Source organism: Durotheca rogersii, assembly GCF_024521655.1.
Source record: "Durotheca rogersii strain YMJ 92031201 chromosome Unknown GGS23scaffold_30, whole genome shotgun sequence".
In the NCBI taxonomy this organism is placed as follows: Eukaryota; Fungi; Ascomycota; class Sordariomycetes; order Xylariales; family Xylariaceae; genus Durotheca; species Durotheca rogersii.
Genome location: NW_026251261.1, coordinates 211,760 through 237,406, shown reverse-complemented (window position 1 = coordinate 237,406; position 25,647 = coordinate 211,760). Strand labels below are relative to the sequence as shown.

The following is a 25,647-nucleotide window of genomic DNA, read 5'->3' as shown; positions in this document are numbered from 1 at the left end:
AAAGGCAAGGCCCAGCCAGCATCCAAGCTCCAGCACGGACGTGGTACGGTATCATCCGCTAAGCACATAACCTGCCTTAGCGGAACTCGATTTCAGTTAGAGGTAGGTAGAGGTACTTGCGACGATATATCGCCAACGCTGAGCGGCGAGCGGCGAGCGAGTTTGGGGCTTATGCAGTGCGAAGAGAACAAATTAAGCCGTTCGGCCGCGAGTCGACTCTCGATCCCACGACGAAACGCCCCTCGCCGCCCCCCCGCCGCCCCCCCCTTCGGTACCTAAGGGAGTTAGAGGGAGTCGGGCGGCACCCCCCAGCTCCTAGTAAGTGCGCAAGTCAGTCAGTAAGTACTCATAATACATCGTCACCATCGTCGCCGTCATCGTGTAGAAGCGGCGCGACTTTGGGAGAGGGAAGCGGGAGGGAGACAGAGGGGGGGAGACAGAGAGAGAATGGCGCCGGCCAGAGAGAGATACGTGCCACAGGTATCCGATACGGGGGACGAGGAGGGATGCGATACCTACTGTTACAAAGAGGGCGACAACAATAAGGGACATTTGCCAGGTTCTGTGGGCACGGGATGAAACGTCTGAGGAGAGCGGCGGGCGCATCAGATGTCAGATGCCAGCGTCTTCTCCTTCGCTGCAGAAGGGGCTTGCCGAGGTGGAACGCAAAATGCAGTGGCAAGGCAATAGCCGCCGAGAGTTGTGACTGCAGCAGCTTCCCTACATAGGTAGGTACCATACATTTGCTCGCCCACGTATACTCATATGACAACGTGTGTACACTCGGCGACGCGACCAGGTACCTCGGCGGACGCAGCGCGGCGGGCGCGCACGCACGTACCGCCCACGTAGCTAGGATGTACATGCACGCAAGCATATGCGAAGGGATTATGTAGGTTAGGTACCTACCTAGGTAGGTAGTTACCTGCACTACATGAGACCGATACCTAAGGCAGGCAGCTACCTACCACCTACCTAGCTACCTACCAAGGTAGCTACCTAATGAAGCGCCTAATGTACCCAAAGCAGTACCTAACCTACCTACCTAGGTACCTACCTTGGGTGGGTAGCCTGATGATGTATGCCCGGGTACGGAGTGGCCCTGCAAGGTACCTCTACCTATCTACCCTTCTTCTTTCTTCTCCTTCTCGGTCTCTTCTGTAATGACGGTGTTGACCAGGTGGGAAGTAGGTAGGTACCTACCGAAGGTAGGACGTACACGTACTAATGCCACGTAACTGAACCTTGCATTACGTATCTAGGTACATACCTACCTACCTAGGTACCTACTATAGGTACCTCCTCTGGCACACCTCCTCCTGCTCACAACCCCTCAACCGCGCCAAGAAGGGGAGGGGAGAGAGATGAGAAGAGCGAAGCATTACCAACACCTGCATTGGCTCGTTCGGCAAGCATCTCGGGACCTTTCGCGAACGAACGGACGAACGAACGAACCCCTTCTACTCGATACGACAAGGCCGAGAGGCCAAACCCAGTTCGCCAGCGCCCATCTCAGATCTACCCTACTTGCTACCCGTATATGATATTATCCACCTCGTCTTAGCTGTCCTCCAGCACCCAATTGGGCCCTGGGAGCTCGCCCCGCTGGCGTAGGAACCGGCTTGGTGTTATTTCCCTCGAGCCCGTGGTCAGATGTGTCTGCATGCAGCAGCCTCTTCTCGTTGCTCGCTCCCCCAACAGCCAGGCTTTTCCCGCCCTTCCCCTTCACCGGTCGGCGAGGCGTGCCGTCGAAGTTGGTCAGAATGAGCTGCAGCGTTGGATGTGAGTGGGTTGCATGTGCATTTGCCTACTGGGGAGGGGGGTGGGGAGAGAGAGTAGAGAGAGACAGAGAGAGAGAGAGAGAGAGAATGCTGAGGAGAAACAGAGATAGCGACAATACACAGAGAGAGAATAGACAGGCCGTGGTCGTCTTCCCCCACTCTCGTTCTCCCGCTAATTTCTACACCTCCCATAGATACGATACTACGCGCTCGAACACACCTACGCACGCAAGCACGCGCACACACGCACGCACACACACACACACACACACACACGCACACCACATAACATACATAGACGCACATGCAGCCCGACATGTACACACGCATACATATGCATGTATGTGCGAATGCATGCATGCCCATGTATGTATGCGCCTCTCGTTCTAGGTAAACAGGTAGGTTTAGCAGTCGTGTGAGTGCGAGTGAGTGTGGGTGGGTGGGTATGGGCGGCAGACGCGAGCACGCGCAACGCGTTGCGAGGGGGAGAGAGAGACAGCGACAGACAGACAGACAGACAGAGAGGGAGGCGAGGGAGAGGGTGGGTGAGAGAGAGCCAGCGGCGGGGAGCGCGGACAGAAGAGGAGAGGAGAGGCAAAGGTGGGAGAGTAGGAGGAGTAGGAGTAGGAGTGGGAGGAGGGGAGAGAATGACAGCATGTCGAGGCTACCGTGCTCACGACAGCAATTGGTGGTCACGGCTGAATAGTCACCTTCGCCTACGCGCCATTCACCCATCCTACCTCCTCCAGACCTCATATCGACGGCACATACATGGTCTCTCAATGACTTACCTAACGTAGGCGAGAGGTAGGTTGCCTACCTGAGCCCACCCCTACCGAATATGGCCAGATCTAAAATATACCTACGTGAACGGGCCACAGGCAGTAAAGGAGGCCGTTATATCATAATAGTATTTATAGAACAGAGGGCTATAAGGTAGTTATACAACGCGCAGGCAGTGTTGACGTTGCTACACACCTACCCTCTCGGGGTTTCCCACCCTGCTGGGAGCGACTTGGCCGGATTGAACGCCAGAGCGGGAGCACAGAGCCAACTGGCAATATATGCAAGCCGACGAGGATCATGTTGTGTGGTTCGCAACCTTGTCTCCGTCGGGCGTAGGTTACTCTCGACTCTCTCGACCCCCCAAAGGTAAGTGGCCCTCTCTCTCAGCCAGCTTGGAAAGGCGCCGACCTTGCCTAGATAGGTAGTTAGGTAGACGATGGGTGACGGGCTTAAATCCGATCGCCTAGCGCCTACGAGGCATGCCCGTACGCATAGTATAGAACGTCAGAAGGCGTATTCGGGCGTACGTGATGATGTCTGCACGGCCACGGCAACGATCTAGATTCTGGGGTAGCATACGGAGGCAGTCCCCGGCCTCGAGTTTGTCGGGATAGCTTCCCCTTGTCTGAAGAAGAGAGCGAGCTCCTATATCCCTAGACAGATATAGATAGGTATATAGATAGATATATAGGTATATGTAAGGTATATATATCACGCATAGATTACTAGGCCCAGGTGATTATACCACGAGATCGGCTGGCCAACTATGAGTAGAGAGGCCTTCCTGTCACACTATACTCAGTAGGTATAATGCGCGCCCTCACCTGGGGGACCTGAGAGAGCAACGCTTGCATATACACAGTAAGGTAGACGATGTGTATGGAGCGAGGATGGCTACGATTCAACGCCACAACCTCCCCGGAGCAAGGTAGAAACTATGTAGGAAGAATACGGTCACTAACGGGTGCCGCACCAACACACAACAAACACACAACACGCGAGGTAGGTGTTATATGAGTAGATAGAAGGGGGGGGAAGGGGACCCAGCCTTCCGAAATCCCGATGCTCCTAGCCCGCACCCGGGTCTGGTCTCTCCCCCCCACGGGAGCTTACCGGATCCATCGGTGGATGGAGGTTGGCGATCCCTCGAATTGCCCGAGAGGGCCTAGGACAGAGCAAGGCTCGTTGATTTGTGAGACTTTGTCATCAATAAGAGGGAGGGGGGGGGGGGTAGGGGTGGGCGAAGCCGGCGCACACATAGTATGTAGGTACAGAGAGCATGCTCACACATCTCTCTACACCCACACACTTACCTGTCATATACAAGGGTGGATGGAAGGGTGGATGGATGGGTGGATGGATGGATAGATGTGCACATCAGCAAATGAGAGCACCACGGGCCGAACTGCTCCTACGCTACCTGATGACGGGCTTTGCCGGTAGCCTTATATTTTATCCTCAGGTGGCCCCTAGGCTCTTCCTGGCGAGGCCCAGCTGCCGGCGGGTATCAGGTTAGGCGGCGGCGGCAGCAGAAGAAGAGAGCAGAGAGCGCAAGCTGGCTTCTCGTACCAGAGTTTCAGGTGAGGAGGGCGCTGGTATGAGACAGAGGACCCAAGACGGCGGAGGCATGGGATCGCGTGGCAGGGCTGAAGGCGAAGAAGAAGAAGAAGAAGAAGAAGGCGAAGAAGAAGAGGAAGAATGGATACCTAGGTACATACCTAGGTATGTACCAAACGTGCATGACCCCGGAGCCGTCCGTCTCATCTATGCAATACCCACCACCTCCTACCTCAAGTACCCTGAGGTATCTGGGCAGACGATGTGCCGTGCCGTTCATGGCCTCCATAGGAGGTTCTCTCGTCATAAATTAATAACAATAATGAATGGCGACCTGCACATATGCATTACTAAGCACTCGTAATCCAGAGAGATTATGAGTATGACCAGGTGCCCTTCTTCACCTCAGATACCTACATGTCCACACTACGCGGCGGTTGCGCGCGTCGCTGGCGTGCCTGCCAAGTACTGTGTACATACCACGCAGTCCCCTTGGCCAGTGGCACGTGCCAATCGCGCTTGGGGAGGGGGGTCGACGGCTAATTCCGTCCAACGCCAGAAACCAGCTGCCTATCTCGGCTGGGGCGTCTGCAATACCGCCGTTCTGGTCTGTCCTCTTTGCTCTATAAAACCACCAACCCTTGGCCGAGAAGCCGTGGCGACAGGCTCGAACTGTGCCGTCGATCGCCAGGCGCGTGGACTGGACCTGAGAGCGGGAATGGTGCCGGTGGTGGGTGGTTGTCGTGTTTAGCTCCCCCAAGCCAAGATCACCTCGACCATGTCAGAAGGCTATACTCACACGTATAGGATCCGCCGGCTACCTATATTATCGCGCACAGCTCCCCTGCCTACGCCCATCCCCGCCCGGGTGCTGCAATATGTCTGTTGGGGGCGAGAAGGTGGAAGCTGAATCGATGTCGAACGGATGCGGCGAGGTAAGCCGTCGTCCAGTCCGCGTCGTCCCCCCTCCCAGCTCTAGGCCAGCTCCCACCTCTACTCATACAGTATGTACGTACATACAGAGAGAGACCTACGTACGTCTGCATGGACGTGCGCCGCGCGCAGCTTCGACGGCATCTGCTGCGCAGCGCATAATTTCTGTGGCAGTGAAACAGCCGTCGCTCGTTGTAACCGTTGTATTACATATCCGGCACTGGACGCGCGGACGCGCGCAGACACGCCTCTGCCCCTGCATATGGCCCCGAGCGCGGCGCCCACACGTCGAGCGCATCGAGGGACGGCCTCGCCATCGGGCCTCGAAAAGCTGCGAAGGGGGAGGGAGGGTAACGATCGACCGGATATCTGGGGATGCTCGGAGCGGGTTAGCGGGCGACCCCAGGCGAGACTTATCCCAGGAAAGGGAGGGTCGATCAGGCACGCAACCCAGATTCTGCTCTGCTCTGCTCTGCTCTGCCTCCCCTCCATCCCCCCTCTCCTCTCTTCCTCTCCCTCTTCCTCTCCCTCTCCCTACCTCCTCCTTCTGGTCGAGGGGTCACGACGTAGTAGATTATAGATTATATGCATACCAAGGTGCCTACTTAGGCAGGGAGGCGTGTAGCCGATCGCAGGTGGTTATATGAACGTGCCACCTCCGTAGCATGTGGCCCATTCGCCCGAATCCACCCGTCCGCGCCGTCGACAGCGTAAAGGTCGCGACGTGGGCACGAATTGAAGAGGGCAAAGGCGCCTATATGGAAATGCCATAGATGCATGTGAAAGCGGTGAAACCCTCGAAATCTAGACAGACTCGAGACTTACTTGGAGCCCGCCGCCACCATGGAATGTTGGTGTTCTACTCGTACAGAACATTCTTGAATGCACCCAGTACGTTGTTTCGAGGTAGGTACATGTTGGAGGTACCGCAATATGCATACCCACATTAGGCGAGGTACTTAGATTGATAGCACGTTTCTAGGCCGACATGGAGGTATCTGGCATGTGCATAATGTGTATAATGTGTCTCTCAGGTTTCCGTGTAGAAGTCATCATTATCAAAGTCTGGTCCCCCGATAAGATGGATAAGATAAGTCCATGCCTTTAGGTACCTACCTACCTGCCTACAGTACCTGGTAGGAAGGATTGACGATGAGAGGTACCTAGATTAGGTACCTACCTGAAGCACATGCAGGTTGCGAGATGTATCTGGCCTGTCTAGGGCACATAGCGGGCCATCCAAATCAGGGAGTTCCTAATGAGAGGTATACACTGAGCCGAGTATCTCTCCCCTGCCTAGATTAGGTACTTTCCTCTAGTCACTTAAGGTAGCTGCTTAACCCGCTGAGTACCTCATACCTAAAAGGTACCTCAAAAGATACCTACCTTGGGTACCACCTAGAGGTAGCCCTACCCCGATGACTACACAACACACAGGCAAAAGAACTGCCTTAGGTAAGGCACCCCTCCATCCCATCGTCAACCTGGAAAACCTCGGCTTCAAACCACTTCTCATCCCACCATCAATCCGCTGTGAGCTGTTCGCCACATCCTAGTGACGAAACCAAGTAGGCTTCTTTCTTTCTATACCAAAACCGCCGAGATTATTCTGTCCTTTCGCCCCGCCGCATCCCACTAACCCTTCTCTTGCGTCCCCTGCGATCCGCCCAGCAGCCAGCCCGACAGAGAGAGAAAGGGAGGAAGGGAGAGAGAAGGAGAGAAAGAAGGCAGCCAGCCAGCCAGAGAGAGGGCGGCGTACCGAAGTCCTCTCGGTACACCATCGTAGACCGCGGCGATGGATAAGGACAATGCAAACCCCACCGTCCTGAACACTTCCCAGCTTCCCACGAGACAGCTCAAGAAGCATAGAGCCCCCAAACCCTCCAATTCCCAGTTCCGCAGCGTCATACGCAAGCCACGCTACCTGTGTGATCCCTTTTACGACATTTCTTGGTCTGACGATACCGAGAGTGACGACGAATTCACGGCCGAGCCGATCGACGAACAGGAGATATACGGTACTTATCCCCCCTTCTCTTCTTTTCCCTCCTGCCTACCCCCCCCCCCCCCCCCCCAGGCCCCTGCTAGGTGCAAATATATCGAACGATGGGATCGGAATATCGTCAGTCCCACGACCGCTGCCAGCTCTCTAACCTCTTTTTCTTCTTTCGCGACGCAGATCTAATCTCGACCATTTCCGATCCCGAGCATCCGCTATCCCTTGGCCAGCTAGCCGTGGTCAACCTCCCCGACATCCACATAGCTCCGTCTTCCTTGGACGGGGCAGATCCCAACAGGCTCACCCGAGTGCTCGTCGAGATCACGCCCACGATTACTCACTGCTCTCTCGCCACTGTCATCGGCCTCGGCGTGCGAGTGCGTCTCGAGCAGGCCCTCCCGCCGAACTACCGAGTGGATGTCATGATCAAGGAGGGCTCGCACAGCCAAGACGACCAAGTCAACAAGCAGCTGGCCGACAAGGAACGAGTCGCCGCGGCCTTGGAAAATGACACGCTGAAGGGAGTCCTAGACAAGATGCTGGAGACTTGTACGTGAGCTTAAATCTCGCCGTGCCGGCCCAAAATACCCGAGGGCCCGTAGGCTCCACGTACATACAATAATCAAAAGACACCGGGCGGATCCCAGAAACCCCGGCCGCTATTTACACCACTGTAGAGTTCATTGCCAATCTCCACGAGTCCAGACTGCTTCGCCGGGATCCTCAAAGGCGTTGCTCAACGCCTAGTAAGGCCGAGTGGCATGGGCCAGGCGACGCCCTGCCCGGGTATTCCGCTCCCCCCTCCCCTCCCCTAAGCAGCAAACATGCTGGAGCCCGGTCGCGTTAAGACAGGATTGGGAACGGCATCGACAGAGAGCAAGGGCCACACCGACTCGCACAAGCCACGCCCGGCCGGGTACTGACGTGCTACCCAGAAATATAATTGCGTGTTATGCTGTCAGGGCTTTTCGTCAATAGCCCGAAACCCCGGAGAGCAGGGCAGCAGCAGTGTCCTCTGTAATGATGCGTAGCATTCGAGGCCGCTAGGGTGGGTTGGAGCCGCTGGTTGGGGGGGGGAGGGTTGCTGATTTGGATCATGCGTTTCCTTCCTGGAGCTCGCCAAAAGGGGGCAGGGTGGGATTCGGATCAGTATATAGGGCTGTTTCGTTAGAGGACTAAGCTATGCGACCCCGTACACGTGCCTGGCAAATCTCAACAAGACTAGGCCGGTCGAACAGCAGGCGGCAGATGATCTGCACAGCTATAGCCAGTACTGCGTGTGCGTGTGCGTGTGCGTGTGTGTGTGTACGTGTGTGTGTGTGTGTGTGCATGCGCGGCCGTCGTCGAGGCACGTCTTAAGGCTTAGTTGGCGATGTCTTATAGCAACAGGACCCTGGGGAACGGCAGCGGGTATTATGAGGAGTAGATGATACCTCACACGCCTGTGTATACTCATACATATGTATGTGTCGGCGCACACGTGTAGCCTCCCCTCCCCTTGCCATCCGAGGGGTTATAGGAACCATGTCAATACGACCAGATCGGTATCTGACCGAGGCCGTCCCATGGTTGTAGCGATTTCGGGGCAACGTGACGGACATGGGAGGGGGGGGAGGGATATGGGTGCGGTTAACCCCTGACTAAACTCCCTCCTCGCCCTCAAAAGAGGAAATATTGGATACGAACCACGGGCCACGAGAGCACGAGCAGGACAGAAGAGAAAGGGGAGGAGAAGCCATACCTCGGCTGTCCCTAACATTGGCCTAATTTTCCCTGTAAGTTGGGGTCCCGTCTGTGAATGGCGGCAAACTCTTCCTGCCGCTGCTCCCTGACTCCTCCCTGTCGAGGGTTAGCGGGAGAACCCCCCCCCCCCCTTTCCCCCCCTGCTTCATCACCTACCTACCTCGCCCCCCCCTCTCCTCTCCCCTGGCCTCGCCAATGTTCGAGTTGATCTGCTTCAGGTGCGTAACAAGACAAGCTCGGCGCCCTACGTCCAGCGCCAGTCTATACGACGGGCAGGGCATCCCCGCGTCGTTGTTCCTCTCGTTTGCGGCCTTATCCTGTTTTGTCTTTGGAGATCGTTTCGTTTACTACGACTGCTCCCCTCCCCTCGCATCTCCTGCTTCTCCTTCTCCTTCTCCTTCTCCTTCTCCTTCTACTCGGCTTCTATCGCTGATAATAGCATTCCCATCTCTGTCTTTACCTCGTCGCCCGCGTTTCCTCACCCCTCTTCCCCCCCTCCTCTCCTCTCTCTCGCGCGCGCGCGGCTTCTTCCGCGTGGAGGAACAGGGTTACGTATACCTACGTATGCGTTTTGGCCGATACCACGCTCAGCTACGTCGGAGGCGTCTACGTACATTGCCTATACGTATACTACCTATATCTACGTATATGCCGTCAGACCCGGTGGAGCGCCGTCTTCTAATAATAGGCGAGTTCGTAGGGGCGACGTGGAGAACCAAGGTGTTCCCTACCTTCTCTGCCTCTCTCCCCTACCCCGATCGCTTCGGTACATGTGTATATGCCGGTAGATGGGCAAAGTAAGGCCGTGGAGGCGTGCGTATAGGTAGGTAGGTATACGTAGTAAGTACCTACCAGGCAAGACTCGGGCGACCTGGTAGTAAGCCTGTCTCTGCATACCGATACCGATATGCTAGGGCTTACTTACTTGCCAGGTTCAGGCCAGGCTCTTCGCCGGGAGGACCTCCCGCCCGCCCCCTTCTCTCTCTCCTCGCCTGCTACGCGTGTACCTACATGACATACCTATTTACGTAGTATGCTGAGAAAGGGGGGAGGGTGAGGGGGGCCTAGTTTTGATGCCGTATGTCGAGCATAGAAGTATGTACGTGAATACAAGGAATATACCACACCGCAGTCCATGGCGCATTATCGAAGCTCCGAGTCGGTATTACGTGTGTGTGTATGTGTGTGTGTGGGGTGTGTGTGTGTGGTGTGCGAGGACGACAGAAACGCAACCCATGGCCGTCGATTCAATGCCCGTCTATTTTTAACCTATCCGAGACTCCTTGGGCGCGGTAGGGCGTGTTGGCCCAGACCTACGGTCTGTCAGAGGGCGTCGTCGTCGTCGGCGATCAAGTCGTCGTTATCCCCCTTTTCCCCCTCCCTCCTCCTCCTCCTTACTACGTACATACCGACCTTCATACATACATAATTTATGCTGTCTAGTAAGGTAGCCTATATCGAAGCCAATAAGTGGGTGCCGTCTTCGCCCTCCGCTGCCGGGATAGCGGGATAAGGGGAGGAGAGACTGGGAGGAGGCCCGTCGCGTTGCCCCTTGAACCACCAAGAGAGATGTTTAGGCCCGATTCCCTTTCTCCAAGACGCCCTCTTCCTTGCTGAGTCCGAACCTCACCCCCTTCCCCTTACCTCCCTTCTCGCCCAGTCCATTGCGAACCCCATTCTTCATTTGTACGCATGGTACGTCTGCGGCGACTTCGTTCGCCCGCTCGTGCCCCGAATACAACTTTGCTCTGCTCTGCTCCGCTCCTCGAACCCTCCCCTTCCCTCGCTATCTGTCCTTGCTGTCAGCCCTGGCTGGCTCTCGGTGGCACTCGCCTTCCCCCCTCCCCTCCCCCCCCTCCTCTTCCTCCAGCTGACGGCGCCGAGCTGCCTATTTCTCTGCCTGTCGTTGGCAGGACGGGACGCGTCTATGCGTCTATGTGGTTGCACAATAACGTAAGAAGACGCCGCAGGGTGCCCGGGTAGCCGTACGAAGGCAATCTCTGCACCCACTTCGCCATCCGCGTCCTGACCGAGTCCTCCCGTCCCTCCCCAAGGCTCGTGTCCTTTTGCTCCCCGTCCCTCCTTCGTCGGGCACCGTTACGTAGCACCCTGCTCTCAACGCGGCATGCCGGGTAGGGAAGGAGGGGGGAGGGGGGCAACAGCTCGACCGCTCACGCTCTGGACCCAACCTACATCCATCCGTCCATCCATCTATCCACACACACACACACACACACACACGTATGTACGTGCCGTGTCCGTACGCAGACGTCGTCTCCCATATCCTGTGCTCACCTATATCGTCACGGGAGCGAGCCTCCGATGACACGAGAGGGCGTGGGGAAAGGGAAAAGGGGTCTCAGACGGACGCGCCAGAAACCTCAGAGGTTTGGTACGGTTGCTGTTACTAGCCGCTGTCGCTACCTCGCTTCGTCGAGCATGCTAGCGAGATATACATATGCGTGTGTGTGCGTGCGCGTCTGTAGGTATGTGTGTACGTGCACGCTTTACCACCGACATGGCACGCTGGGGTATCTTCGGGCGACTGGCTAGCGAAAGCACCATGAGCCGTACGGCCAGAACGAGCCTAGGTTGTGTGTAGGTATGTGTGTGCGCTGTACCCGTGCGTGGGTTGCGTGCCTTTTCTCCTCCTCGGATCTGCCTATCCTACCCTACGCCAACGGGCCTCGGTGCTTCTCCCGCATCATGCGTTCTCCGGTAACGTACACGCTACGTAGTAGGCCATGCATATGTCGCCCTTTTATAGGTCTAGCCTTGGAATGAAAATCCTTCTAGATGAGCCGGCCACGTCTTCTAGGCTAACCCACCCCCGTGCCCTGAGCGCCCTCTCCAAACAGGGGTAGATGACGGCCCACCGGTACATGATAACCATGCGCTCGCTTGCCCTTATAGTACAGTTCGGTAGCTAAGTTGCTGTGAGATGGGCAGTGGTCATTCACCTGCCCCATCTGTGAGAAACTATTACGGGAGAAGAATAAAAAAGGAAGAGCAACTTAGGGCCCCGGGGGAGAGGAGATAGATAGTTGCCTTTCATGGACTACCAAGCGTGCCGCTTTCCATGAGGCTCTGATAAAATTCGGGTTCGAGGAACTTGGCCACGCTAACATCCTCGCTAAGGCCCTTGCGCCTCCGGGTCTTCAACACGAAGTCCCTGGCGGTAGCTTGGGCGTCGGCGGGCTGTAGCGGTCGTAAAGTGACCTCTTTGTCCAGCGGGTCGCCTGGAACCTTCTGCCACTTGTCGAAGACGAGACTTACCATAGCCTGACCCTGCGTCTGGATACGAACGTCGGTCTCGAAACCGAACGAGTCGATCACCGGGATCAGGCCGTTAACGCGGTACAACGGGGTTCCGGCAATGGGGCCATCTGCTAGTACGTGACCACGCCGGCGGGCTAGGACGTTATATAGGACGGGGACGGCATCCTGGGGGCCGGTCATCGAGCACGCGTACAACGGCTCCATGAGGCGCGGCGAAGCCATCAGGAACGAGCTGTAGCATGTGCGGCGGGCGGTTGGGATGATCTGCCCACCACCCCTGAGGATCGCCTCTTGCGCGAGCGAGACGTCCATGATACGAAACTTGGTGTTCCGGATCGCTGCGGTCAGGGCTACGGGTTAGCGGGCCATACCGTAAGGAAGAGCTCTGGGATTGTCCACCGTCTGTGCCTCCCAGCGCGTGCGCGCGAAGCCGCTACATTGTAGGGTTGCTGTGCACAAATACACACCAACCGCGATTCTCCCGACAGGCACTAGCCCCTGACATGGAATGGTAATGTAGAGAAAGAAAAGAAGGAAAAAACGACGAGCCACTAGGAACGAAGCGTGGGTGGCCGACCTAGCCTCTGTCATGCTGGTGTCGCGTACCGTTGTGTGGGAGATTACGGCACGAGTGGCCCTGGAACCGGTTTTCGCCCTACCTTGTGGACGGTGTAGGTGATGGAAGCAGGTTTCTTCGTCGAAAGAACAAATCTGCACGGATGCTAAGGGTAGGGGAGGGGCCCTCCCTGGTCCCAAGCTTGCTTTCCTGGCAAGATATTCGACCAGGATTACGACCATGTTGCTGAGCTTGGCGGAAAGACCCCATATCCACGATGGCATGGCCTTTTACATGGTCTATTGACACCTAGCGCCTTGGCGGTCTCGATTGAGCAACGTGGGCACGCTGGTTGTGGAGCAAGCTTGGGGGATGAGGCTTTAGGAACGGGCGGTCTTGGCGGCGAGCCCTCAGAGGGGTAGAAGAGCGGTACAGGGGCAGAGAGGCAGAGAGCGGGATGGCGAGAGAGGGAGAGCGGGAGGTGGAGGGACCCGGAGACGGATAGGGATATAGAGAGAGGAATAGAGAGAGAAGGGGATAGGCAGAGAGAAGGGGGGGACAGAAGGAGAGAGAGATGGAGCGAGAAAGGGGAGGGGGGGGGCTAGGGGGGGCTAGAGGTGCCGGAAGCCGTGGGGTTGGTGGACAACGGGATTGGACACGCAGAGCGAGTGAGCGATATCGAAATGTAACGAGATATAAGCACTCACGTTCTTCGCATAGGGGCCCTTCTCGGGCTGCCCAGCTAAACCCTTGGCGAATGGTTTCTCGCACGCTTCTCAGAAGCGTCTTATCCACCTGCCGAAAGCGTTAGACCCGGTCTCAGGAGGCCAAACGTGCTGGCACAGCGCAATATTCTAGAAGTCTGAGGCTGAAGAGGCGGGGAGGATGTTGCCGTGTGCAGAAACGGCAAAGCGACGACCCGACAGTCACCGCGAGTCCCGGCCTGCGTAGTAAGACGCCGAGCCTTTCGAAGTCGCAACGAGTGGGGGAGGAGAAGAAAAGCGTAGCCGACACATACCTCGAGAGTATCATCCTGCAAGATGTTGGGTCCTTTTTCATCCGGGCCGAATGCCCAAATGCTCCTCGCAGCCAGCAGATCCCATCCGTACTTCTCCTGGAAGAACTTTCCCACCTTCCGAGCTCCGTCTTGCATCTTCACTCGGCCGCTCTCGATGTCCTCCGCGATCCCGTCGTCGAGGGGCTCGGCCACCATGGTGATCTTGTTCTTTTTATTAGGTGTGATAGCGTAGCACTTGGTCGCCGACATCTCGTCCACCGTCTCGCAGAAACGGGTCACAGGATCGGAAACCTTGATCTCCATATCTGCGTATAGCCGTCGGAGGTCATAGAGGACGCAGTCCATGTACAGCTCCCCGGTGCCCAGGATGATGTGCTCACCTGACTCTTCCACCTTCGTAGTGATCAGAGGGTAGCTCTTGTTGATCTTCCGCAGGCCGTCGAGCATCTTGGGCAGCTCGGACGGGTTGATAGGCTCGACTGCTACCTTCAGGACTGACTCGGTGAAATGAGTGACTGGTCTGAAGATGAACGCGTCCTCGTCGTCCTCGAGCTTCGGCGGTACTATTGTCGCCGACTTGACGATCGAGTTGTCGACCCCGCTGAGCAGCACCCAGTTTCCGGCGGGGACGCCGTCCGTCTCGACATTGTACCGCGTCTCGGCGATGTAGACCTTCGAGATCGTTCCCATCGCCATGTCCTCCTCGTCGTCGATGGAATAACCCTCCCCGAGAACGCGGACCTGCATGCCCGGCCGAGCGATGCCGCTCATGACCCGACCGAACGAGTAGAAGCTTTTGGCATCGGAGGAGTTGAAGAGTTTCGTGATATGGACGACCAGGGGGCCGTCCTGGTCGCATTTCTTCATCGACGCGGCCACCTTAGTATCCAGAGGCCCGGTGTAATACTGCTCTAATTTGGCCTCGGCCGCTTCTAGCGGAGACGGGACGTGCTTGACGATCATGTCGACGAAGCCGGACGACGGTCCGAAGAACCGCTCGCAGACCAGCTTGAGGAGCACCTTGGCGTCCGCCTTGTATTGAGACGGCTTCAGGGTTATGCCCAACGTTGCCAGGACAACCTTGAGCTCTGACGGACTCTGGCTGATGGTGTGGGAGAAGACCTTGTAGATGGGCTCGAGCACGAAGTTGATGAACGACCTCTTCGCGTGCTCTTCGCCGGGTAGGGGCTTCCGGCTAAACGTCCGCTTCCCGGGGTTGAAATAAATATCACCCCAGAGGCGCCTCGCGAATTCCTCCGTGTTCACGCTGGGGAAGCTGTCGGCGTACATCTTGGCGAACGACTGCAGCGTAAAGCACCAGCCCATCTCGCTGCAGGCGAACAGCACGTTCCCCTTTTCCGGGCTTATCCGCTTGCTCTCGCCAGACCCGGGCCGGGTGTTTTCGATGACCGTGTTCACCTCCTCGACGACGTGCTTTAGCTTGAAGTAGGCGTCGCTCGGCGGCAGTCTCAGTTCCAGTATCAGCCTGTCTACCTTGTTGATGATCAGGGTCATCGGGATATCTTGGAGGACGGCGTGCTTGATGATCTGCTCTGTGTTGACCTGCACGCCCTCGACCACATCCACAACGAGCGCCACGCCATCCACCAGCCGCAGTGCGGCAGCGACCTCGTCGACGAAATTAACGTGCCCCGGGGTATCGATAATGTTGAACAGGTGGGACTTGCCCTTCGTACTTTGTAGCACCAGGCTCATCGGCGCCGCCTTCACGGAGAGGCCGCGTTCCCTCTCGACGATGTGGGTATCGGTATAGCGTAGCTGCTCGTCCCTCTTCCTCCCCGTCCGCTGCTCCAGCCTGTCGGCGATGTCGTGCGTCTCGAGCACCAGCATGTCCATGAAGGCGGTCTTGCCGTGATGGAGGTCGCCGGCCAGGGCGACGTTGCGTATCTGGTCAGGGAAGTTCATGAGATCGGTCATGAAGCTGCGGTCGAAGTGGACGGGAGGGAGGTCGGCCTCCTCGATGGAGAACTTCTTGACGTCGATGGGCGCGACTATGGGCTGGGTGAGCGGCTGGGCATCCTCCTCCTGCACCAAGGTCTCGACGTCGGCCCCGTACACCTGCTGCGCGGTCGGGTAGTACTGCTTGTCCTCGTGCAATATCACGGCGTTCGACGGCCCGTCCTCGTCCATCTCCATCAGCTCCCGGCCAGCACCTTCGGGGGCCTCCTCGGGGTATCCGCCGTCGTCGTTGAGGTACGCGCCCGCGTCAACGCCGCGCTCGGAGTCTTCCTCAGATGCGTCGGCATCCTCCCCGATAAAATTGCCGAACCTGGCCCGAATCTGTCAGCGAGGAAAGCAAGAGGGAGATCATCAGCGGCGACTCACTCATCGTAGAGGTCATCCATGGCGTCGGTAGGGCTTTGGCGTGGGAAATCGACGGGTTGCTTCGTAGTGTGATGAGCAGGACGAAGGAGTGGCAGGCTGCGCTCCCAATAAATAAGTTGAAGGAGTGCCAGCGAGTTGTGCAAGGCTGAGAGTCTGGGAGTTGGTGTGGCGGGTAGCCAAGAGAAAATAAATATGGAGACAGACTGTGGCGAGCGGCACGAGGCTGGCCAGCCACATATGGCTGGTTATGCCCGGGAGGCACGGCCGCCGGCGACCGTCCGGGCCGGTGTACCGCTGTGGCTTAGCGGGGTCCCCAACGCCTTGCTAACCCCCGACGACCTGGCCAATCACCGAGGCGCTGGTCGTGCCCCACCACCCCAGGTTGGCGTGCTGAGATAAGATAAGCCATGCGGTGGGACATGCGCACCTGGGCCAACGGGAGGGGCAGCGGGCTTGTATCTATACCGCCCACCTACCGAGAAGCAAGTACCTACCTCTATCCACGAACCACCTGCCAACCACTGCCTGCTACCTCGAGACAGGTACCTGGCCGGGTAGAGTACCAGAGTACGAGCTACCTCTCCGCCTCTTCACGCTCTTCATAGGCTCGCTCCTTGTTGACCACAAGCCGGTCGTCGGCCTTAGGTAATCCAGATGCCCTCGCGCAGGATCTTGTCCCCTTTTATTTACTCACGAAAAAAAGGGTGAATGGAGAGGGGGTGGAGGACAGGGTCCCAGACTCGCCCAACACTTTTCCGGTGGCACGGTAATATTCTCTGCTGTCATCGCCAATACCTATTACATCGGTCCGCACACTACCACTTATTTACACGTGGGATCCCTCCCCTCGACCCGACGCCTTCAGACATCCCCGTCCCTGGTCCCCAGCCTGTCGACTTTTCTCCCCTCTCCTCCTACGCCGTCGTGATACCGCGATACCGTGATAATATACCTACCTGCCGTTGTTCCCAGCCGAGACCGAGCCGGTGCTTCTCCTTCTATACCTACCTGTCGAATCCACCATGTCCGGCCTCCCTCCCGTCTACATCGTCTCCGCTGCCCGAACCCCAGTGGGGTCGTTCTTAGGGTATGTCTCGCTGTCGCCGTCTGCCGCGAACTTCTCGACCAAAAGCTCCCCCCTTCCTCGGGCCCCCTCCTCTTCTCCTTCTGCACCCCCGCTGGCCGTGAGACGAGCTCACCATTAGGCAATTAGGACGCTGTCGAGTCTCAGCGCCGTCCAGCTGGGATCGCACGCCATAAAAGGTACGATCGACCTCCCGTGTTCTAGTCAGCGTCAGCCGCCCCGCTAATCCCTCTCCCTCCCTCCCTTCTCACTGTAGCTGCTATTGAGCGGGTTCCTCAGATCAAGCCAGAAGATGTAGAAGAAGTCTTCTTCGGCAACGTGCTGTCTGCAAAGTAAGTCCTCCTTCGACTGCGCTCTGTTTTCCGTGTGTCTATAGAGCGGGAGCGTGGGGGAGCGGGGAAGCGAGCGCGGAGGGTATACTGTATGCTGGACGGGGTAGGGTGAAGGGGAAAGACAGACAGACAGACAGACAAACAGACGGGCCCGTAGCTAACCTCTTCAGCCTCGGACAAGCGCCGGCTCGGCAATGTGCCCTCGGCGCCGGCATACCCGACTCGGTGGTCTGCACGGGCGTTAACAAGGTGTGCGCGTCGGGCCTCAAGGCCATCATCCTGGGCGCCCAGACCATCATAACCGGCAACGCGTCCATCGTCGTCGCCGGCGGCACCGAGTCCATGTCCAACACCCCGCACTACCTCCCGACCCTCCGCAACGGCGCCAAGTTCGGCGACCAGACCCTGATCGACGGCATGCTCAAGGACGGCTTGACCGACGCCTACGGCAAGAAGGAGCATATGGGCCTCCAGGGCGAGCTGTGCGCCGACGACCACGGCATCTCGCGCGAGCAGCAGGACGAGTACGCCATCGAGACCTACACCCGCGCCCAGAAGGCCACCGCCGCCGGCGTCTTCTCGCGCGAGATCGTGCCCGTCGAGGTCAGCGGCGGTCGCGGCAAGCCCCCGGTCAAGGTCACGACCGACGAGGAGGTCAAAAACCTCAACCCCGAGAAGCTCCGGACGGTGCGCCCCGCTTTCAAGCCGCAGGGCGGCACCGTCACCGCCGCCAACGCCGCCCCGCTCAACGACGGCGCCGCCGCCCTCGTGCTCATGTCCGAGGCCAAGATCAAGGAGCTCGGCGTCACGCCGATCGCCAAGATCCTCGGCTGGGGCGACGCCGCGCGCGAGCCCGAGCGTTTCACCACCGCGCCCGCCCTCGCCATCCCCAAGGCCATCAAGCACGCCGGCCTGACGAGCGACAGCGTCGACTTCTACGAGATCAACGAGGCCTTCTCCGTCGTCGCCCTCGCCAACATCAAGCTCCTCGGCCTCGACCCCGCCAAGGTCAACATCTTCGGCGGCTCCGTCGCTATCGGCCACCCCCTCGGCTGCTCCGGCGCCCGCATCGTTACCACCCTCACTACCGTCCTGCGCGAGAAGAAGGCCAAGGTCGGCTGCGCCGGCATCTGCAACGGCGGTGGCGGCGCCAGCGCCATCGTCATCGAGAGCTTGCAGTAAGTCGCACATACACGTCGTCGGTCAGAGGGAGGGAGATCTCTGGTTATATGTACGGCAGCAGAGAGAGAGGGCGGCGGCGGCATAGATATCATTACCACGCGCGATAGAAACGGTAGTAACCAGAAGCAACAGCAATGATGATGTGGCCATGTTGTAACCCGCAACCAAGAGAAAGGGGACGTCGACCGGCGGGAGACGATCTATACGCGGCTGACGGGCAGATGGTGTCGTCTTTAATAATATACATCTTCGAATGCTGCCTACCGTCTCATAGGCAGCCGATATCTGAGGTTTACTCCTTCTAGTGTACCCAGCACATTGGAGCTCACATGGGAACCGGGAATGCATAGCAATAGTATAGTTGGCTTAACCTACGACTACATGAATGATGCCGCCGACGTAGTATACACGCAGATGTAAAACGCAAAAAGGATATTGCAGCAATGTGATCGTAACCACAATCCAATGCCAGCCAGCCCAGTCCGAACTCGTTCTTGCATCCCTCTTCCCGCCGTCCCGGTAGCCGTATCGCGTGCAGGATGGAGAGCCGCGTTCGCGTCTGTATGGAAGATCGAGAAGCCGAACTGGCATTGGCATTGGGTCTGCACACTGCCCTGTCAAACGCCAACCGTGATGATGCATGCCGTTTATGCATCGTCGAATATCGCCCTCTGATTACTCCCGAGACTGCCACAGGCAGGCAATCTAGAACAACAAAAACAAGGAACGAACACGCAAAAAGGCTGTGGTCGTAAGCGTTACTCTGCCCCCTCGCCATCCTCGCCATCCTCCCCTTGACCCTGGCCAGCCGGTGCGACGCCATCCTTGAACCACTTCTGGAAGTTCTCGTTCACTTTCTGGACTTTATCCTGGCTCATCCCCCGCATCCAAGCATTGTTCATTACCATCTTCTCCCGAAATCTCTGGTCACGGTGCTCGGTGACGGCACGCCTGTGCTCCTCGGCCTTGGCCTTGTCTTCCTCGCCCTCGGGTTCGGTCGCGTAGACAAAGGATTCCGACGTGTCCTTCTCCCAGACAATCTTGCTAGAGTTCAAGCAGATACGCATAACTAGGCCCTCGTAGAAGCCGAGAGGCTTCGGCACATTGCCGTCGTCGGAGTCAGTATCGCTTGATGGTAGGTTCCTGGCGAGGACTGCCTTCTGTAGACGGGAGCGCGAGACCCCTTCTGTGGGCTCGACGCGCATGTACGAGGAGATGTAGTACTGCCACCTCTCGCGAAGTTCCATCTCGTCCATGTAGAATGTCGTCTCTTCACGTTGCAACCAACGAACCGTAGCCTCGTGCTTCTGCGGGAACTGTAATCATATCGGTTAGGGGCTAAACATGCATTCGGTCTTAGAAAATGAGACGGAACCTACCCAGCAGATGACGAACATGTCGCCATCTTTAATGCACTTCTCGGCGAACTTGCGCGCGCTGATCTCGGTCTGGTAGCTTGTTTCTTCGTGGTGGCGCGTGCTCAAGAACTGCTGGATGAGGTCGGGCGTCTTTTCCTTCGAGTCTGGACTCGTACACGTCAAAGAGAGACGGCATAGCGTCTTCAGGAGATCCTGGATCGTGTACAGCGTCCAGCCTTTCTTGAGGTAGTAATGTCGGAGGACTTCTTGGTAACGATTCTCGTCGATTTCCCCGGTAATGTAGTCCTCGATCAGCTCGACGGTCTTCGGCCAGAAGGACGCAGGGTCGTTCTCGTCGAAGTAGTTAATTTCGTTGACAGAAATACCGAGTTCCTTGGCGGGCTTCTTGCTCTTAGATCGGAGGATCTCTTGCGAGACGCTTTCCCTGCTATCTTTGACGTCCTTGAGGCGCTTGTATAGGGTATGGAAGACGCTGAAAAAGACGTAGATGGTTTGGTTGCAGAAGAAATTGTACCAAGGGCGAGGGAAAAACCCATCGGCTTTCAATTCCCCGTCTGCGTCCAACAGCGGATTGTCACCCTTAACGACCGTCGCCCGAGGGACTATGGGCAGCCAGCGTTCGTTCGACACGCCTGTAGGTACGGCATCATCAGGGACATCGCCCATCTCTTCCTCGTTCGCAGAACCAACGTCCGGAGTCGTCTCTTTACTACCGGACGCTGCACTGTCTTCCTTCTGATTTCTAGTCTTAGCGCCGTTACGGCTAGGGTCTAACACGCCGCGGCGTAGGTCGGATCTCTTGCCATTGCGCCGAGATCGGCCGTTGGTCAGTTCCGCTGGAAGTTGCTCTTCGGCATCTTCCTCTCCAGAATCGCGATCAATGTCTTGGAGCCGATCTTGGACCTTGTCTTCCGGCAGTTCGAAAAACCGCGAGACGAAAAACTCGAAGAATTCGACGATACGGTCCTTCTCCGACGCGCTGTGGTGGCCATTGTTCATGCCGTACAAGACCATGAATCGTAGTAGGTCTAGGATAACCTCCTGGTCACTAAGCTCATAAGCGAATTGATATCGCGGGACCTTGGTCCTTGAGCTCCGCAGGCGCTGCTGCTCTTCGTGTTTAGTCTTGATGACGTCCACTAGGTGCTTGGCGGACAGGTTGCGCTTATCGTTCTGCTTGACCTGAATACCCATGTGATCAAGACTCTTGAGATGCATGATCTCCGTCTGGGCCTGCCACACCTTCTCCCACTCGCGCTGCGTGAACCGCCATTCTTCGTCCTTCTGCTTCAGTCGGGCGAGTACGACGGGAACCACGGCAAAGGGATCCGTAAACATGTCGTTCACAACATCGATCCCCTTATCTAGACCGTAGATCTTCTTGAGAACCCGTCTAAAGATGGAGGTGCTGGAGCCACCGAGGCCTGCCGGCATCTGGAAAGTCTCCCGCTCCTGAGGGGTTAAGTTCAGCATCTGCTGGGCGATTGGCTCCAACAGTTGTATGCACTTGACGTTAGCCTCGATATTGAAGTCGTAGTCGTGTCGCTCTTCTTCGATTCTGTGAAGACCCTCTTCAAAGGCGTTCTTCCGGTGAGCCACAAAGCCGGAATCCTCGGAAGCCCAGGTCGGATGGGAAGCCCATTCGTCGTTGAGGACAGCGTTGCACATCTCATCTCGACCACCGCACGGCTTTAGCTTCTCCTATAACGGCATCATTAGCCGACGGTGTTCGCCTAGTAGTAAGTGGGATGCGTCACTCACTTTGCGAGGTAGCAAGCGGTAGCTAGGCCCGATAGCACGGCAGTTGCTCAACGAGACCTTCTCCGTTGGGGGTCGAGGCCTATTCTCGATGATCTCGTCGAGACCTTCGTAACCAACGAAAGTCTTGAACCAGCCCATAAGCTCAGCATTGCCACCGATGAATTGGCTAGCCTTGTGGACGAGGTCGTTCGTATCGATCAGACTTTGCGAGTACATATTGCAAAGTTTCAGGAACTCGTTCATGGTTGACCTATTGCCGATAAACTTCTTAACCTTCTCAAAGAAGCCCAGCTCGTCAGGAGTCGCATTCGCCGAGGATGTAGGCGGTAACGGCTCGGGCAGAATCGGAGTGAGAGTCGGCTCGATTGATGGCGCATCAGCGGCTACGGCTTTATGGTTGAGCTTTGGACGCTTGTTCGCGGGGCCGACCCCAGGGATCGTCCGAGGCCCCGGGGCCGGGCTGTCTACCATCGCGGGAGCCGGGGGAGGGGGTTGTTTATCATTACGTGGGCGCTTCTTGTTGTCTTTACTAGCACTAGCCGGAGGTGCAAAGTTACCGACTGGAGGCATCTTCTGGCCGTCCCTCATGGCGTGGCCGGGCTGCGGCGTGGTTTGGGGGATGCCCGTCATCGCAAAGACGTCTTCGGATTTCGCGCCGTTGGTCTTACTCGACGCCGCCGACTCCGGTAGGAACTGTTTAAAATCCTCCAGAAGATCGGGTGCGGTGTTGAATAGGCTGGTGACCTGTGCGTACACGTCCTGTATCGGTTTCTGTTCTCGTTGGTAGGTCTGGAGGATTTCGAGGAATTGCTTGTAGATCTCGGGTTTGTCCTGGAATCGGTTCTGAGCAGCGAGAAATATTAGCAGTCGATTCGACGAGGTTTTGCTGCTAGAGCACAGTGCTCTCGTGCAAATTTTTTTGTGGAGACGGGTTGGTAAGGAGGTCTCTCATCGCCCATGAAGGCTGGCAAATCGTCCCCTCGGCCTCTTACCTTGATCTTGTTCACGTAGCTGATAGCATGGTTGAACTCAACAGGCCCGCGCTTTTCTATACCCGCCTGCTGACTGCCGCCGCTCGGAGGGCCCTGGGGGCCGCTCGGAGTCGGCGTCAGAGCGTTACGCGCCGTAGGCACGTTGGGTGCACCCGGATTGTTCTGGGCCTGTGATGCGCCGCGATGCTGCTGCTGCGGAGGTCCGTCAAACGCTGAAGTAGGACCTTGTCCGGGCCCAAACGTGTTTGGGCCGTTCGTCACGGGGGCGCTGAAGGCTGCTTCGGGACTCTCGATGCTGTGTTGAGGCTGCGAGTGCTGTTGCCAGTTGCCGGGACGGTGGTTGAAAAATGGTGCGTTCGAGCCAGCCTGACCATGCGCACCGTCACCTTGATTCGCCCGGCCAGTAATCGACTGGACCGTCGTTCCCATAGGCGTAGTTACACGGATGGTGTTGGGGTCGTTGCCTGCACCGCACTCGATTCTGTACCCCGGCGGGAGAAAGGTGTTGAAGCCTTGGATGAGATTTGGGTGCCCCGCGAAGAGCTCCGAAACCCGGTTAATAACACCAGGGGTGTCGATTCTGACCTATCGGTGAGCCTCTACATTCTGTCTCGTATGCGACTCGGTATGTGCACTAACGTTTGGCTCTTGAAATCCTTCATAATATCAAGGAACTTGTTATACACGTCAGGTTGGTCGGCAAATTGCACCTTGACCTGGTCCAGATAACTCAGCGCATCCTGTAAGAGAACGTAGGTTAGCAACCCGAATCAACGGGCCAACACGCATAGGTCAACTCGTAGCCGGGGCCGGCGGGATAAATACGTGGGCAGATATCGGCTCAAACCCCTCCGAGCGACGCGCAATTGCTCCCCGTCCTGCCTGCGTAGTGTCCTTATCGGCGCAAATTGCGGGAACCTGCAAAATCTAGAGAGAAGGAGAGGAACAGGGAGGGAGGGAGGGGGGAGAGGATGCGGCTCGGAGAAGTCTGTAGGTTCATAGCCCCCAATCGGACGCCGACATTAAGTGCCAAACTCTAGCAGGTGCTAGGTTTACGAAGAAAGCATAGGGGGTGACGGACACACCTGAGACGCAGAAGAGAGGAGAAGGCAGTGGGCAGGGTGGGAGCGTAGCGTTTTGCGCGTAAGGGGGAAGATGGTTATGGAAGACGGGGATTCTCGGGCCGGAGCGAGCGCGCTGCTGGACATATCCCTTCTCAAAAGGCTCAACTTTCGCAAAAACTCACATTCAAGATAGGCTGCTGGCCTTGAGGTAATCCGCCAGCTCCGGCTCCTGGCCCAGCTCCCGAGGCCGGGTGACCACCGCTTGTTATGCCATTACTACCGCCAAACGGCATACCCTGGGCGGCGCGGTTGCCGTCCTGCTGTAAGGGACCGCCGAACATATGGGTTGCTGCCCCCGATGTACCGGAAGGGCCTGGGTTGTGGCCGCCTAGGGCGCCAAACATTTGGCTGGATGCGTTCTGGGCGCTGTGCGGAAGAGGGCGGGTTGTCTCAACTGGCAATGGACCACCGAACGAATTCACCGGGCCTGAGGGAGCACCGAGAGGGATAGGAGGTCCCGAACCCCCATGGGTCGCGAGAAGGCCGCCGGGGCTATGGATGGCACCAGGGAGCCGCGAAGCGACAGGCTGGTGGATCTGGAGGGAGGCAGTGTTGCTCTGGCGAGGCGTGCCGGCCGGGTACTGATCTCTCTGATGGCGTTCGGTGGACTCGCGGTCTCGGGAGATGTCGTCAGGATGAGAATTCATGACTCTTTCGGGTCGCGGTTCTGGTAGGGAAATGGATCAGCCAGGATTGCCCCTCACGGCAGCGCGCGACGGCGACGAAACGCCCTCAGGAGAGGGATTCTCGAACGAATGCCAAGTCGGACAGGACAACACGGGGAGACGAGGACACGTACTTGTCAGGAGGCGACTCACTCTACATGGACGCAGTTGACGTGTAAAGACGAGAGGGGGGGGTTGAGGAAGCGGTAGAGATGAAGACGATGAGGGTTTTGGGGGGTGACAACGGCGGGATATGATCAAGCTGTCGCGGCTTGGGGAGGTAGGTTTCCATTTCCACGCGGAAATCAGCAACCTCCTCTGCAGCAACGCGCGATAAGAAGCCGGAAAAGCGAGTGGTCCGCCGGTTTGCCGCAGGTCACATGGAGATAAGCGTATCGAGCACAGAACCGGCTTAGCGGCTTTTCCCGCGACTTCCAAATAGAGTCTGGCGTGTGCGTCCGCGCCCTTCCCCTTTCTCCCTTTCCGTCCCGGGTGGGAGAGTTACCTAAGACTGCGGGTACCCAGATACCTCAGGTAACATGGTCCCAATATCCTACGTTACCTCCTTATTTCACACCCGTTTCTCTCCTCCTTTTCCCCCTAGCGAAAGGATTCAGCGCAACGCCGCCGCGGGCTGACCACTATTCCCAAAGACCACGTCTCGCCCGCACAGGTACGTGAGAGGTAGAGGTATGTATGGCAGTTAAGTACCTAATCTGCGTGCCGCTTCGTCGACATGGAGGCAGATCATTAGGTTTGTCATGCTGGGCAAGGATACACACACATTGAAGTTTTGAAATTCTACATATAGACCACTTACGCGTACACCAGGTAGAGGTACTTGGGCAGCTACCTACCTAGATACCTAGGTACCTACCTACCTAAGCAGGAACTACGAGCACGTAATTGGAGGTGATTTATTGGCGACTCCGATTGTCGGAACATGTGTCAGGTACCTAAGGTACCTGAGGTAGTTACCTCCTAGGGTGTACCATCACGAGTCCCCGACCGACACTCGCAGGCAAAGCGTCAAACTACTAATACCCATCTCCTCGAGGCGGATTTGGGTAAGCCAGCAATACCTGACCTCAACAGAGCAGCGGTGGGGGACTAGCGAGTACACAGGCCTT

At 57.2% G+C, this 25,647-nt stretch overlaps 5 protein-coding genes across 5 annotated transcripts; 3 read left to right on the top strand and 2 right to left on the bottom strand.

The window, feature by feature from the left end:
* The first annotated feature begins 4,516 nt into the window (after positions 1 to 4,516).
* Positions 4,517 to 5,964, top strand: GGS23DRAFT_584636 (uncharacterized protein). The gene has a single exon (XM_051517334.1). The coding sequence runs from the start codon at positions 5,003 to 5,005 to the stop codon at positions 5,702 to 5,704; it is 702 nt and encodes a 233-aa protein (XP_051368381.1). The 5' UTR covers positions 4,517 to 5,002; the 3' UTR covers positions 5,705 to 5,964.
* Positions 5,965 to 6,336: 372 nt separating this feature from the next.
* GGS23DRAFT_584634 (uncharacterized protein) lies at positions 6,337 to 8,315 on the top strand. The gene is made up of 2 exons (XM_051517333.1): positions 6,337 to 7,075; positions 7,237 to 8,315. The coding sequence occupies exons 1-2, from the start codon at positions 6,853 to 6,855 to the stop codon at positions 7,611 to 7,613; spliced, it is 600 nt and encodes a 199-aa protein (XP_051368380.1). The 5' UTR covers positions 6,337 to 6,852; the 3' UTR covers positions 7,614 to 8,315.
* Positions 8,316 to 11,850: 3,535 nt separating this feature from the next.
* Positions 11,851 to 16,018, bottom strand: GGS23DRAFT_600191 (P-loop containing nucleoside triphosphate hydrolase protein; the record flags this gene model as incomplete). The annotated part of the gene is made up of 4 exons (XM_051519029.1): positions 11,851 to 12,416; positions 13,342 to 13,429; positions 13,653 to 15,942; positions 15,999 to 16,018. 4 exons carry the CDS (start codon positions 16,016 to 16,018, stop codon positions 11,851 to 11,853), a joined length of 2,964 nt encoding a protein of 987 aa, XP_051368379.1.
* Positions 16,019 to 16,665: 647 nt separating this feature from the next.
* GGS23DRAFT_584620 (acetyl-CoA acetyltransferase) lies at positions 16,666 to 18,955 on the top strand. The gene is made up of 4 exons (XM_051517332.1): positions 16,666 to 17,085; positions 17,212 to 17,261; positions 17,339 to 17,414; positions 17,585 to 18,955. Exons 1-4 carry the CDS (start codon positions 17,021 to 17,023, stop codon positions 18,594 to 18,596), a joined length of 1,203 nt encoding a protein of 400 aa, XP_051368378.1. The 5' UTR covers positions 16,666 to 17,020; the 3' UTR covers positions 18,597 to 18,955.
* On the bottom strand, positions 18,956 to 24,814 carry GGS23DRAFT_584614 (uncharacterized protein). Its single transcript, XM_051517331.1, has 7 exons — positions 24,652 to 24,814; positions 23,975 to 24,519; positions 23,368 to 23,468; positions 22,729 to 23,308; positions 21,737 to 22,579; positions 19,976 to 21,676; positions 18,956 to 19,912 (listed from the first exon to the last, which is right to left on the bottom strand). Exons 2-7 carry the CDS (start codon positions 24,497 to 24,499, stop codon positions 19,355 to 19,357), a joined length of 4,308 nt encoding a protein of 1,435 aa, XP_051368377.1. The 5' UTR covers positions 24,500 to 24,519; positions 24,652 to 24,814; the 3' UTR covers positions 18,956 to 19,354.
* Between the last annotated feature and the right edge of the window lie 833 nt (positions 24,815 to 25,647).